The sequence below is a fragment of the Babylonia areolata genome, chromosome 24 (assembly GCF_041734735.1).
Source record: "Babylonia areolata isolate BAREFJ2019XMU chromosome 24, ASM4173473v1, whole genome shotgun sequence".
NCBI lineage: Eukaryota > Metazoa > Mollusca > Gastropoda > Neogastropoda > Buccinidae > Babylonia > Babylonia areolata.
Window position 1 is genome coordinate 18,915,424 of NC_134899.1, and position 16,103 is coordinate 18,931,526.

Sequence of the window (16,103 nt, forward strand, 5' to 3'; positions counted from 1 at the left end):
ACTTCTCTTTCCCGACATTCCTAACCAGTGCACTGTTGGTTGCTGTGCAGAAGTAACACGGACTCTGGCGTGATGGCCTCCACCACAGCCTACCAGAACATCCCGGGGCCGCCCCCACGACGCCGGCCCCCGCCTCCCCCTCCCCGCTCCCCCAGCCCCGAACCTGGCCCCCCTCCGGCCCTGCCCCCACGGAACTACGGCCCGCGGAAGGAGGAGGGGACCCAGAAGTCAGAGCCCTCCGGTGGGGGTGAGGGGAGCAAGGTTGACGAGAGCCGGGTGGACTTCAAGGCGGTGCTGCAGCAGTGCCGGGACCGGCTCTCCCCCAGGGACGACGCCTACACCGCCCAGCTGAGGAAGCTGGACGTGAAGTTTTCAGGGATGAGGGGTAGCACCTCCTCCTCCTCCTCCGCCTCCATCACCACCCCTCCCAGCTCCGTGAGCGTGCTGCACTCGCGCACTCCCCCCACGGGCCTCTCCACCTCCTACAAGCGGCAGCCCATGACGGCGCAGGAAGCGACGCCGCCCGTCTGCTCCTCCTCGGCGACCATCTCCCTCGTCCCTGCTGTCTCCTCCCCCTCCTCCTCCTCTCCTTCCGCGTGCAGCGTGGACACGGGTCTGGGAGGAGCGATGCCAGCTTCCTCCGCCTTCGCCCAGCAGCATCACCACATCTCGGACTTTTCGTCAGTGGTGGAGACTCGCGTGTCCGCTTCTCTCAGCAGTTCCCACACCAAGGAGGTCCGCAGCGAGCCGCCAGTGAGCGTGGTGGTGGACAGAGACACCAAACCCGTCACCACGTCCCCGAGCTCGGCCAAGCCTCCACAGTTACCGGAGAGAGCGGCGCCGGTCCCCCCACGGGAACAGAAACCCCCGCCGCCCCGGCCAGAGCAGCAGCTGCCACCACCCCGGGGAGAACCTCCTCTGCCCAGGGACAGGGGCGTGGCCGACTTCCTCGCCAAAGTGTCGGAATGGCAGATTCTGCCGCCGCCGGAAGTGCCCCGAGACCGGAAGTTGGTGGACAGTCATGCGCATGACAGTGGGAGTGTTTCCCCTTTGAAGGACAGTTCTCGCAGTCCTGCCGGGAAGAGGCGAGACGTGCCCCCACCCCCTCTCTCTCCGGCTGACAGGGACGCTCATGACGGAGTGGGGTTGGTGGTGGATCCATCACACCTTCCTCCGCCTCCTCCAGAACTGCTGAACGAGAGTGGTGGCCCTTTCGCGCCTGGGGAGCAGGAGAAATTGGATCCGTGAGTATCAGGAAGATTTTGTCGTTCGTTTGTGGTGGTGGCGGCGGTGGTGTGTGTGTGTGTGTGTGTGTGTGTGTGTGTGTGTGTGTGGCCATGTTTGTGTTTATGATATTGATTTTTATCATCGTTGTGAAACTCGGAATCTTTTGACCAAACACAACGTTTCTTTAAAATGCCCCTACCACAGCCTCTTCTGGTGTTGTTTCATTGTTGATGCGTGTGTGTGTGTGTGTGGTGTGGTGTGGTGTGTGTGTGTGTTGTGGTTGGTGTGTGGTGTGGTGTGTGTGTGTGGTGTGTGTGTTGTGGTGGGTGTGTATGTGCGCGCGTGTGTGTGTGTGTGGTGTGTGCACGTGCGCGCGCGCGCGTGTGTGTGTGTGTTTCACTGTCAATCCTCATTTTTGAAAGGACAAAAATTAAAAAAAGTAGTCATTAAGACTCAGACAATGCATGTGCGTAATGCCATGTACGACTGTATTAGTGCAGACATCCTGAATCAACAAGGATATGTATACACCTATTATTTAACTGTTTCGTAGTTATGGTGTACAAATGCATGCAAAAACTGGTCCAGCGGAAAAAAGAAAGCACATCCAAGTACCACTGCCCCCGCTGAAGTAGGGGTGGAAAATCACAACGTTGTTCAGGTTTATTAGTGCTAGCTGATCGCAGAAATCATGGGGAAAAAACATGCCCCATATACTCTTTTCTGTTCCAAAGAGAACAATTAAATGTAAAGCTTGAAATGCGGGCAAGCGCCCAGAACACCATAAAAAAATATCTACAAAACATGTTCATGCAGCTTAACACTGGTCACCTGTCAGTGGTTTCTGTGTCTGGCAACGATGAATAATCGTTATTATAGTCCTGTCGCTGGTCAGTTCTTTTACGCCGCAGTCAAGAGTGCCATTACATATGATACTATCAAAAAGTTTGGAGCATTTCAGTAGCTCTTGAACCTTTGTTAGAAAATGTATGTGATGTTATCTTTCACATGTGTGTGTGTGTGTGTTTCGCGCGTGCTTTGGAAAACGCCTCTCAAATCAGTCGCCTCGGAAGAAGGGGAGTAACCCGTGTCGTCAGCGTTAAATGTACAAGGAAGAATTGTCTACCGTGAAACAGGCCCGTCTCGTGTCTCTCAGTCCCTGTATCTTTCTCTCTTTCTCTGTCTCTTTTTCTCTCACTCCTTCACACACACACACACACACACACACACACACACACACACATACACACACACACACACACGTGAAGGATTCTGCAAGTATAATTTACTGCTTTTATATGTTTGGTGTGTTTGAGTAAGTTTTAGTGTCCATCAGTCAGTTGTTCCTTAAATGGATTTTACAACAAATAAATTGAGTTCTGAGTTTACACACTGCAAATAATTAACTGTTTCCCCGTTTCTCCCTTCTCGTATAAGTGATATTGGTGATGGCAGTAGTCATTTTAGTATTAATTACAGCTGTCTTACATGGATGTGATGATGATAACATTGTGGCGATAGTTATCTGGTTGTCGATACTCATGACATGTTTCTCTCCCCTTTCCCCTTTCTCTCTCCCTCTCTCTCTGTCTGTCTCTCTTGTCCATCTTTTTGTGTGTGTATGTGTGTGTGTGTTCTTTATCATATTCTTTCTGCGTGATTTTTTTTCTTTTATTCTTCTTCTCTCTTTCTCCCCTTTCCATCAAATATATGTGTGCTGTTGTAACTGATGTGGACAGATTGGAAGAATGGGTCATGGCTAATATCTTAATCATTGAATAAAAAACGTTTTGAGTTCGGAGTTCGGAGTTCCCTAACGCCCCACCCTTCCCTTGATAATATCAGTCCCCTTTCTTCCGTTCAAGTCCACGCTATGGTTACCCGTCAGCAAGGACTGAGAGTACGGCAGAAAGTGGAAGCAGATGTCATGCGGTCGGAGACTGAGGCAGAAATGTGTCCTGAATGTGTAGGCCAGGATGTTTAACTTGAGCAAACATTCACTTGGCTGTTGCTCTTTCTCTCAGTACCAACACCATTCTGTGGGTTCAGCTGCCCGTTTCACCACATGACTCAAACTGTGGCAAACATACCCAGATGATGGTGGTGATGGACTCTCTCTCTCTCTCTCTCTCTCTCTCTCTCTCTCATCCGCGCGCGCGCGTGTGTGTGTATGTGTGTGGGGTGAATGGGGAAAGACATTTGCTACAGCCCACCACCGAGTATCATGTGTATTATACCACAGTACATTGTTACATGAAATTTAAGAAGGTGTAGCCTTGTGGGTGTTAAATGCAGTTAGGATTGTTGTTGCTTTTTTTTAGGTGGGCTTTTTTGTGTTTGTTTTTGTTTTACTGCTTCGGAGACCTGTACAAAAGACCTGGTAAGGTGAATGAAGATGACCCTCATTACTCATGGCTCTCTGTCTGTCTCTCACTCTCTCTTTGTCTCTCTCTCTCTGTCTCACCTTTGCTCATTCACCCCTCTCATAAACCTTTTATCTATCTCAGTCTTTCTCAATTTCTCTCTTCGACTGGCATTTCCGTCCGTACTTCGGTTTTTCTCCTGTTCTTAGTCACTCAGTCTTTCTTTTCCAGCCCCCTCACCCACCCACCCTGCTCCCCCCCTTTTCTGATCGTTTACACGCCCGAACTCGGTCTTTCACCACTTCTGTGGCTCGATCGATTCGTGCCAGAATCGTTCCCTCTTTCTCCCCACCTGTCATTCTGACAGTTACACCGAGTACAAACATCTTTACAATGTTTCTCACACTGGAACACACACACACACACACACACACACACACATACTGCATGTACGCACTCACTGATGCCCTCACACATATGCTCGAACACACACACACACACACACACACACACACACACACACACACACACACACACACACTACACTCTACACTACACTAAACACAGACACTGACACTGGCTCAGAAGAACATATTGATTCACACACACTGGCGCACACACCCACTTTCTCACACACACACACAACTGTGACACGCACAATTATACACTAACACGCACGCGCTAACACACACAAACATACTCACACACATACTAATACACACACACACACACACACACACACACACACACACAGCTGGTTCAGTTTTCCATTCAAACCTTGTTACCTGGCTGGGGCTGCTGAAACGTCAGTGTGCGTGCGTGTGTCCACCAGCCAACTATTCAAACCGTCACCCCCAACGTCTTTCACCCTTGCTGCAGTGACACAGAGAGAGAGGGAGGGGAGAGAGGAGAGAGAGAGAGAGAGAGGCTCCGCCCTGCCTCCAGTTCAGTTTTCAATGGAGGGTGTGCGGTGTGATGTTGGGTATGTGTGGTGTGTGTGTGTGTGTGTGACCTGCAGGGGAACGTACCAATGACGCGCCGTGCCTCCCCGTTCAAATGGGCCCAGCAGGAAACGGGAGAAACCGTTTGCCAGGGGAGCTAACCTGGCTGCACAGCGCGTGCTCCGGCCGTTTTCAAATGACTGTGTTTGCCTTGCCACAAGGGACGCTAATTCGAAACACTGCTTCAGTGTGTGTGTATGTGTGTGTGTGTTTTAAACCGTCGCGCATTACGTGTTGCAGTCGCATTGTGCCAGTTTGAATGATCAGTCGTGGGTTTTTTTTTTGTTTTTATTTTTTACATTTTATGTTTGTGTGTGTAGTCAGTGCCAGTTTTTGTAGTTTTAACAGTTGCTCGGAGTTGTGAGTGTTTTTTCTGGCAAACCTGATCGACATTAGGTTCAGAGTGCGTGGTGAGGTTTAAAAAAAAAAAAAAGAAAGAAAGAAAAAAAAAAGAAAGAAAGAACTGAAGGAAAGAACGACGTGAATAACTCTACGGCCGAGTTAACATTTTGAAAGTGGCAACGAGCAGTGCGAGTCTTAGTGACTGTTGAGGTAAAGGAAGGAAGGCGGGTTTGAATGTGAGTGCATTAATTGAGCGATTAATTGATTAATGATTAGATGCGGGAAGTTGGGTCAAGGCTCGGAGTGTTTACATCTCAGTGGGGGGTGGGGGGTGGATGGGATCCTGGGATGTGAGGAAGTGTGAGGAGAGGGGGGGGGGGGGGGGTTCAGGGAGTTAGGTCAGTAGTGAGTCATATCTCGACATTGCTCTCGGTGCCTACCTGTCTGTCAGTGTCACATCACAGGCTGCCTAATGAGCCGTGTCATTATTTGATTGCCCGCCCCGCTGTATCCAGATGTTCGAGGTGGGGGGGGGGGGGGGGGAGGCGAGGGCAGGGGAGGTGAGGTGAATGAAGCGTATGTTTTGGAATAGTCATCATTAATATTCTACGATACCTTTTTTTTCCTCACATCTGAAATGTTTCGGGATGTGGATTATATATTTCAGTGATAGTGGATTTAAAATTTCTTCGTCCGATTTTATTTTGGGAGTTCAACAGTATCTCGTGTTAGCTTCACTTACCTGCATACTAAATGCTTTTATACATCTTACTGGTTCAGTTGTGGAGAGACAAAACACCTGTGTGTTGAAAGGACACATTCAGTGGTATCTGTGGCCTCGCAGTGAAGTACATTTAGCAAAGACACTACACCTGTGCTCTACAAAACTCTTTTATCAGTCAATTGCGTAATCAAAGTAAACAAACTGGATGGGATGGTTAGCCATTGACAGGTTCGGTTCTTTGGTACAGTTGAGCGGATCTTGCAGTGTGTGCAGTGCAGTCGACCTCACTCTTTACACCACATGATTCCAAGGCAAGCACTAAACAGAAACACAAGAACCGATTACCGTGTGGTGGTGGTGGTGGCGGCGGTGCAGGCACTGGGGAGGAGGGAGGTTCTTTCTATAGTCTTGGCAGCTTTGTGCCGTGGAGTGCAGGCGTAAGTTGTGCCACTTCTCTGCGGCCTCAAAACAATGATACAATCTTGAGGGGGGTGGGGGGGGGGGGGGGGGCATGCACAGGAGGGTTGGGAGGTGGGTGCTTGACAGCAGATGCCGCGGGCCCAAAGAGGCAACAGCTATGCTGCTGCACGTGCATACCGTTGTGTGTACTCATTGTACGTGCTTGTGAAGCAGGGTGCAGAACTTTTTTTTTTTTTTTTTTTTTTTTTTTTTAGTTGGGAGCGGAATATCGACTTTCTGTTTGGCTTCAACCCAGCTGATGCGAAATGCAAAGTCTAGTACAATAGTTTATCCTAGAAAACATGTTTTTCACGAGTTCTCCAGCGTTAAACAGAATACATTTTTCATGGCAGCACTTTCAACCGTGACAGAATAGTAACGGATACCATTGCATTGCTCATTATTATGCATACAGTACGCCATACCACTGTTAATTTGCGATCATGAATGATACCAGTTTTCAATATACATATATATATATATATATATGTGTGTGTGTGTGTGTATCCAAGGATTGTGAATACAATGAAATGTATTCTTACAAATCCGATTGAAATTTTATTGTGCATCCAATGATTCATCGTTCGCACAGCACAGTTGCCACCCTACAGTCGAGGCCGATGCACACATAAAAGGCCAAAACGTAAAACACATATTTAAGCCGAATACAAACATATATGAAATAAAAACACAGCTGTTGTACAGGAAGCATTTTTCAACCGAGTTTACAGTAGTTGACAGGAGCACAGCTGTTAACGGTTGTCTTTGGAAGCTGGGACAGTAATATATGAAGGCTGTATACTTTTCATCTGCCGTGTTCAAAAACACTTTTTTTTTCTTTTCTTTTTTTTAAGCGTAGGTGCTTTTAAAAAGTGCATACCCACCCAACCCCCACCACACGCACACACCCCTTTTTTTTTTCTCCAAGCTTTGCATCCAGAAATCGTTGCTGAGCCCACCCTGTCTATCCCCCTCCCCTCCCCTCCTCTACCCTCCCATCCGCTACACCTGGCCAGTGAGCAAGGCGGAAAGGAAATCACAGACAGATGAGTCAGAGAGAGGGAAGAGCGGTAACGTCTAAAATGTATGAATGAGATTTTGAACTCAAAGCACAACAGCGGGCGAACCCAACGCCGCAGTTCGGTGTGGAGTACGCTGAACAGTCTGCCATCAGAACGCGCAGTTACGCTTTATCTTGCCTTTCTGGTTTGCCACTATATTTGGACAAGTTTCCATGTTGAACACACACACACACACACACACACACACCACCTTCATCTTCACATTCTTTCAGAATCTTTTGGGTGAGCCTGTGCCATGGAGGATCATTATGTTGTGAAAGCATCTTTTGATTCTGTTGGAAACCACAGTACTGACTGTTGAATGTTGATCGCGAAGAAAATCGAATCACTTCATTCAACTCTGCTGAAAACTGAATCTGTTGCGACAGCGTTTTGTTTCAAACTAACTGAAATCAGTTCATGACTTTCTTTTTCCTCAATTTTTTTTTACTTCGGCAACTCCAAACCGCCTCTGTTTTTAAATGTATTGTTGGTCACAATGCAAAACGGTTTTTCACGTCATGTTGCCGTTCCTTGGAACTCTCCGGAAAATTGATCCACTCCTGAAACAAAGTTGATGCTGAAATTTTGTCTCAAAACATACTTCAGCGGATGAGACGACAAACCGAGGTGCCGTGTGCAGCATGCACTCAGTAAAACAACCCACGGCAACAAAAAGGTTGTCCCTGGTAAAATTGTGTAGAAAAATCCACTTCGATTGGAAAAGCAAATAAAAACTACACGCAGGAAAAAGTAGCGCACACACGCTCGCACGCACGCACACATACAGTTACTCACACACACACACACACACACACACACACACACACACAGAAAAGAGACGCCACAGGCGATCCGAGTCGCACGCGTCCTTGGAGGCTAAAAAGGAAGGGGTGATGAGGGTTGAGGAAAGAACAGGATAGAGAAGGAACACAAAGAATGAAGCAGAGAGGGAGAAAGAGCCAAGGGGGCGGGGGTGTACAATGAATCGTCCTGACGTGCTGAAGTGGGTACGTCTTGTCCCCTGACTGGAGGGGGTGGAAGTCCTTGTCAGATCAAGAGCACCCTGACTGCATGATAGGGAGGGTGGCGAGTTGGGTTTCATCACCCTCCTCTCTAAGCCCCCCCTCCTCCCCCATCTCCCCCATTCCTTCCTCAGCCTGTGGTGGCCGCTTTCTGCCAGTGAAACAGTCCGTAGAGAGTATGTCTCCAGCTTGTGCCTGCCTGCCTCAAACTGCCTCCATCACTTTTTTTTTTTTTTTTTTTTTTAACCATCTGCACAGGGCATGGTGCTATCTGAGCACAGGGGAGGCAGGGTTTGCGTTGTGCAGTTCTGGCTTCGGTAGCATGCTGATGCAGTGTGACTTTGACAGACGTGTTTTGCATTCTCATCGTGGTGGTATTGTTATGTGAATCTAAAGGGTTTGTTATATATATATTCTAAAGGAAAGGTAAGACTCGCGCGATCTTAGCTTTTTTTCCTCTGTAGTAACAAAGAGCATGTGTGGCAGAGAGTAGTCAGATTTGGTGTGGGGGTGTGTTAGGAGAGGAGGAGGGGGTTTACACGGGGTATACGGTTACCCCTCCACCAAGCAGAGGCTGTGGGTGAAGGCGGGACGCAGGGTGATGATAGGTGTTCGTGTCTTTCGTAATGCTGCTTTTTCATGCTGATTCTCTGCACTAGTACTTTCTGCACGGCCCATTACTTCAGTCCCTGTGATGGTGACCAGTGGTCAGGAACTGTATAGCAAGCCGGCACGATGGAAGCTGGTTGGCTGGACTGGTGGGTAGGTAGTAGAAAGGTAGTTGTGTGTGCTTTGTGCATGGTGTGGTTCGCAGCGGTCACACAACGTCGCGGCAGCTTGGATCTGACCTTCAGTTGTTTATGTGTTGGATTCACCAAAACTTGCTCTGTCTCGTGAGTGTGATGGGGTCTTACATTGCATGTCATCGTTGTTATGATATGTTTTAATGTGATAACAAAAACGAGAAAGAACACAGCAGGCCGACGTAGCCAAGTGTAGTGAACTGACAAACTTGTTGTCGTCTTAACTTTTTATGAACAGTAACAAAAATATTAGCTATATAACTTCGGAGATCTTTAGGAACAAGAGTGATGAAAGTTTGTGTGTGGAGAAAGATTCCCGGCCAATTCACACAAACCCAAAATGTTTCTTCACAAAAAAGGCAAATGTAGAGTATCTGTGGTGTATTTTGCTGATCTTAAAAAACCGAAGGTGAGTAGCTTCCATCCGAGATAGCACTTGAAAACCGCGGCGTTTTGCTTTGAGGAATTGTCCGAAAACTTTTCGTGTCTTTTCCTTTCTTCTCTGAGGCAGGTTTATCTGTATAGTTCCAGACAGAAACCAGGTATTTTCTTCAGTCCACTGCCAGGTGTTGTACCCCCTGCTGGGGCAGCTTCTGACGTCATTTTTGGTGTTGTCACTACACATTGAACTACTGCCCCAATCTACAAAAGTGTTCTGCAGAGTCTGAATTCGAAGCTCATCTTGTTCTAGAAATTCATTGAACCGGGTTGGGTTTTTTCTCCTTTTTATTCTGCAATTTATGTCTTCTGTGTAATTTTCTGTAGAACTCAGTGGTTCTTTTGCTTGTTTCTTAAGGTTTCCTACCCCCACCCCCTTCATTTCTTCCATATCTCCCTGCCCCATCTTTTGGCCTCTCTTCAACTGTGGTTCTCCATTGTCACGGGCATAAACGATTGAAAGGTGAGCACTCGCCCTGATTATATGACACATATGCAGGTGTTGCAGAATTGGTTAATCTCAGGTCTTTTACTGTGTTTTGTCTTCATGGTTTGGAACTGAAATCGTGCTGATTGGTGTGGTTTTGAGTAGGATGTGAGCAAGGATGTGACTGTCGGTCCATGATTGTGTTCTTTCAGCTTTGATGCTCACCGGTAAGATTTGTACCTCTGCCAACTGGTCATATTTAGTTTCGCACTAGTTCTCACATGTGCGGGGTTTTTGTTGTTGTTTAGCTCTTTTCTTCGGTGGATTTTATGCGGATGGGTAGTGGCGTGGGCGTAGGGGGTGGGGGTGGGTTGCTTCATCTGCACATTGTGTTGTCTGTATTGTAAGTGGGCAAAGAAAACAGAAGGTAAGAAGAGTTTTTACCGTTAGTTCGTCACCGGTGATATTCCAGATTCGTTCTCGTGTACAGGTAAGAAGTGTTTACTTCTCCAAAAGTAGGAGAACACGGCAGGGAAAAGCCGCGTGAGCTGATCTGTGTAAGTGGACACTAGCGAAGCAGCGAAGTGAACATCCAGTTTTTTTTTTTTTTCTTTTTCGGACGAAAACTTCAGTGAAAGACCTGAACCTGTATAATTTCACTGCGCAAAAAAAAACCCCAAAGTTTATCAATATGCCTCCAGGTAGTGTCCGAAGTGATTGTGAGGTCGAACGTTGAAAGTACCCCAAAATAAGTGAAACATACAGTTCAGTGACTCAGAACAAGTGAAGTCTTGGGAAACGGTGACTGCTGAAAGGAAACGAACTGATCGCTTGCTGGAGACAGATCTTCATGGGCAAGCAGCAGGACGTGGTCAGATCTGACGTCACGTCTTCCCCGCCGATTGCGCTGCAGTCGTCGTCGTCGTCGTCGAGGTCGTTGTTATCGTCGTCGTCCTCTACCTCGGCGTTAGGCAGTAGCAGTGTGACGGCTGTCAACCCTATGGTGATGTATGCATGTCAGCGCTGGGGTCTCAAGTGAGTGGCTGGGCCGCACGTGCCCGCTGGTGTTGTGTTTTCCTTGGTTTCTTTGTATGTGTTCTTCAAGAGTTCGCTCTGTGTGTCTTTCTGTGTGCCTCTGTCTGTCTGTCTGTCTCTCTCTCTCATTCTCTCTCTCTCTCTCTCTCTCTCTCTCTCTCTCTCTCTCTGCCTCTCTCTTCCTGGTACATACGCGTGTGAAGGTATGGGTGTCATGTGTTCCATCATTGTGTGTGTGTGTGTGTGTGTGTGTGTGTGTGTGTGTGTGTGTGATGTTTTTGTTGCTGAAGTCTTGTGTTATTTCGATGTATTTTCATTTTTGAAAATGATCATTGCAGATAGTATAAAGCTGTTTTGTAATACTGATACAGTACCAAGACAATTACGATTGTTGTTTTTCCTGAAAAAAAAATGAATGTCATTTGTTCTTGATTTGTCCTGTTCTGTAAGGTCAGATACATTCATCCATGTAAGTCGCTGCGATGGAGAACACGATAGAGTTCCGTGACTCATGGTATGTTAGGAGTGGAATGGGGAGGAGGAAAAAAGGCCATTTCAAGGGAAACACGGAACAGATAATCACAGGGATTTTCCTCTCTTTTATTTTTCCTAACAACGAGGATGGGGATTAACATATCGTTTAAGCCATCATCGTTGTCATCACGTTTTCAACATCAAGATCAGTACATAAGTCAAGTATGCACATCATCACAACAATGATAAGAACAAAACATTCTGGTTATAGATGTGCTTTCAGATTACAGGAATGCATGTGCGCACACGCAGGCACGCCTCCGTCTCTGTCTCCATCTTCTCACCGCTACCGCACACACACACACACACACACACACACACACACACACACACACACACACACACACACCTTTTCACAAAACAGCGTCTTTTTTTCTCCTTTTTGTGTGTATCTTTTTTTCCGTATGTAGCTATTTCCAGTGTCTGCTTGTATAAATATATGCATTTTACTTTATATATGTAGACCACACATACACATGCTTCAGCGGCCGTGTGGTTGTCAGACGGAGAGATCTGATGATGAGCATCGAATGATCGTATGCATGAGGTCTGTTCGGGGAATGTCTGCGTTTTGTATGGTAGAACAGGAAAGAAAATGCGCGGAGGTTGTAGTCTGATGTTGGTTTTGGGCGTTGTCTACCAGCTAGTGCTGATGTCTTTGTCAGCTGGCCTGTGTGTGAGTGTGTGTGTGTGTGTGTGTGTGTGTGTGTGTGTGTGTGTGTGTGTTTCCGTGCTTCCTGTCAGTTCATTTGTCTGCAGTATCAGACTACGCTTCCCTCCTTTCTCTCTCAGTCTCCGTATTTCTCTTCCTTTGAGTTCCCCCTCCTATGTGTCTGTCTATCTCTGTGTCTAGAGCTCCCTTTCTCTTTCCCCCGTCCTCTCTCTCTTTCTGTCTCTCCCCTCTCTGTGTGTTTGTGTATGGGTGGGTGTCTGTCTGTCTATCTGACTGTCTCTGTGTCTCCATCCGTCTGTATCTCTATCTCTGTCTGTCTGTCTGTCTGTCACTCTCCCTTTTTCTGTGTGTGTGTGTGTGTGTGTGTGCGTGTGTCTCCTCCACAAAATGTGTGTGTGTGTGTGTGTGTTTGCGATACATAAATAAAAGGAAAATGACGCAGCGTGCTACAACTGGCTTTGTGCGTGGCAGTTCCAGATGTAATTAACATCCCCTGACCTCCATTTCCTACCTACTTACCTCTAGTATTCCCGTCGTGCTTACATTTGCACATTAATGAATACTTGAGTGTGTGTGTGTCTGCGTTTCTCTCTGCTTCCCTCCCTACCACTCGCTCTCTAACCCCCTCCCCCGCCCCGCCCCCCTTCCCACTTACTCCAGCCATCATTTTGTGAGAGTAAGATAGAGGTAATATAATATGATAATTAGTTGATGTGCTTGCAGGCAAATTTTCATGCATGCATTGAGAAATTTATACCCGGTACCCGTGTCAATGCCGATACCCATGTCTATACCGACTAGCAGTTGTTGCACTCAACAGCCCTGTGGATAGGTGTGTGTGTGTGTGTGTGTGTGTGTGTGTGTGTGTGTGTGTGTGTTATGAAGTGATTTAAATTATAACTTTTTTTGATAGAAAAAAAATATATGCCCTCCATTTCTCCTATCGGGGAGTGGGAAGGAGGAGGTGGGAGCACGCTATACATCGAATCTTCTATCACCTTATGCTCGCCTTTTTTGATACACACACTCACCTCTACTGGGCCACATGGCGCGAGGTAGATGGGAATAGAGTCTAGACTGCCACTGAAGACCAGTCAGAACTGCTTAGTTAGCCTGAAGGGGGGTGTGGCGGCGAGTCATCCACGTGCGCTCTTACATCAGAGAGAGAGGGAGATAACGCAATATGTTTTTAGGGGGTCAAAGATGATAGATTTCTGAGGGAAAATATGTTTGTAATGGCGGTGCCCGTGCATTCCTGGTCGGCTCTATCAATGTTTGGAGATGTGAGACGAGGCATGAAAGAAACATGGAGTGGCTGGGGGTGGCAGGGGGAGACAGGTGGGGGAGAGAGGAAGAGGATGGGACTTTGAACAAAAACCAAAACATGTTACTGTGTCAGTAATGAACTGTGGCTTTAAACTTATCTCATTTTATTATTTATATAAATTTCTCTTCCCTGAAAAATGCTGACTGCCGATGTTGGGTGTAACATGCGTCGCTGTTTCGGAAGACGACGATATTACCGATGAATTGAGTTTTCAGATTTTCTAAGACGCTTCTGGTACACTTTTCCAGTGGACATTGAAGACGAAATAGGGGTGCGTGTAGGTATCATATTAGAGCTTCACAATATCGGTTTAAGGTGAGAACTGGCAACATTTTCATTTAATCTCTCTCTCTCTCTCTCTCTCTCTCTCTCTCTCTCTCTCTCTCTCTCTCTCTCTCTCTTTCTTTCTCTCTCTTTCTCTGTCGTAATATTTATCCATTCTTTTCCGTTTTCCTTCTCATCTCATCCTTTACACCAACTTCATCCTCATCTGTCAGGTACACGTTACATAACTGTTGCACAATGGCTGTTGTTTGACATCAACATTATTTTCCACACTCTCTTCTCTTCCCCTACCTTCTAGCTAGCTGCCTGGCTGTCAGTGGCAAGTGTATTATCAGAGCATCTTTACAGCCAACGTTATTTTGAGCGGAAAAAGAGGGAATGAAACCTAAATCCCCCGTGAAGATTTTTGGCAACTGGAATTGGTAGTGGTGTAAAGTACGCCATGTTGGCGGGCGTCAATCGCGCTAGAACGTTCTGTCCGATGTGTGCCGGTGTTTTTGGAAGGATGGGATGGATGCCTTGTTGCTTGGGTCAGGTCGTGGCAACATGCTTTGTTGAAGGGGTGTGTGTGTGTGTGGGGGGGGGGAGCATCAGTTGTAAATTCGCTTGGGTGGCTGGCTGGTGGAGAGGGTCTGTCTCGTTAGGTTTCATTCAGGGTGAAGGTCTTGGGTACCTTACTGCAGCACGTGGGAGGATGAATTCTTCAGGCTTTTGGGGTTTGGAATGAAAAGTTGGAACTAGTAAGGGTCGACTACGTAAAATGAACATCGGTTGTTGTTGTTTTTGTTTTGTTGTTGTTTTTTTTGGAGGGGGTTGTTTTTTTGTTTTGTTTTGTTGTTGTTTTTTTTGGGGGGAGGGTCAGGTTGCTCTCTCTCTCTCTCTCTCTCTCTCTCTCTCTCTCTCTATTTATATATATATAATGTATGTATGTATGTATGCGCGCGTGTGTGTTTTACACACACACACACACACACACACACACACACACACACACACACACACACACACACACACTCACTCACACACACACACACACACACACACACACACATATATATATATATATATATATATATATATATATATATATATATATATTACATACACATACATACATAAATGCAATCTGTTTCATGAAAAACTGTTGACTCCGACAACGTTGATATATACGTGTCAGTTTGTTGTCAGTTACCGAGATGGACGGAGATTAATGAAATGACGGGTTTAGTTGACGCTTCACTACACTTAAAACAAAATTTTAATTAAAGCCACGTGTATAATAACTGTATACACCTGTACTGTATACAATTTATGATATTCTGAAAAGGCTAAACCTGTCTCTCACATTTCTGACACTACCATCGGCTGCACTGAATAACGTCACGCGGATAGCTACAGCATTTCAGTGGCTTCAAAATTTGACACGAAATATGCTAGCAGTGTGATTATGTATGGCTGGAAAAGAGGTGGGAAACAGGAGCAGTTGCTAAAATTGTTAGTTATGGAGTCAGCTGATGGCATAGTGGCCTTGTTGGGTCTCCTCCGTGAAATATTGCCGTGTTTCCCTTTCCCTTGCATTCCACACTGCACGTGTTTGTTTCTTGTTGTTGTTTTTGTTTGTTTGTTTGTTTGTTGTTGTTTTGTTATTGTTGTTTTGTTTATTTTCCACAATGTTCAAGAAAAGAGTCATGAAAGGTCATCAAATTTGTCAATCCACTAGCTAACAGAACTTATTTAGTTCTTTCAGTCTGTTCACCAGTCACGGAGATGTAAGAATGTCAATACTTGTTTTTATTTGTGCAACAAAAAAAACAAGCGTACAAACAAGCATACGAACAAAAAACCTTTTCGTGCACAACTCTTTGTGTATTTTTTAGGTCAGTGTATAGAAGGTCGATGAACTTATCATATCACCGGGTTACACTGCATTTAGTCATTTACTCTTCACCACATTCTAGAAAAATATTAATGAGAAGGTCAGAAAATGTAATGATTATTGCAGCTATAGTTGATGGACTACCTAACGACCGTCACACAGCTTGACAGAAAACGTTTCCAGCAAAACGAGTGTGGAGGACACAAGTTGATAATCTGTAATTTGACTCACAAAAGATGGGCGCAATAGCCGAGTGGTTAAAGCGTTGGACTTTCAATCAGAGGGTCCCGGGTTCGAATCTCGGTAACCACGCCTGGTGGGTAAATGGTGGAGATTTTTCTGACCTCCCAGGTCAGCATATGTGCAGACTTGCTAGTGCCTGAACCCCCTTCGTGCGTATACGCAAACATAAGATCAAATACGCACTTTAAAGATCTTGTAATCCATGTCAGAATTCGGTGGGTTATGGAAACAAGAACATACCCAGCATGCACATCCCCCAA

General features: G+C 46.3%; 1 protein-coding gene across 4 annotated transcripts in view; it reads left to right on the top strand.

The window, feature by feature from the left end:
* LOC143299037 (uncharacterized) overlaps positions 1-16,103 on the top strand; it is a 216,355-nt gene that overhangs the window by 179,023 nt on the left and 21,229 nt on the right. For all 4 annotated transcript variants that reach the window (XM_076612123.1, XM_076612124.1, XM_076612125.1 and 1 more), the window contains one exon: positions 51-1,244. In XM_076612123.1, the coding sequence (XP_076468238.1) occupies positions 51-1,244 (1,194 nt within the window). The remainder of the gene's footprint in view (positions 1-50; positions 1,245-16,103) is intronic.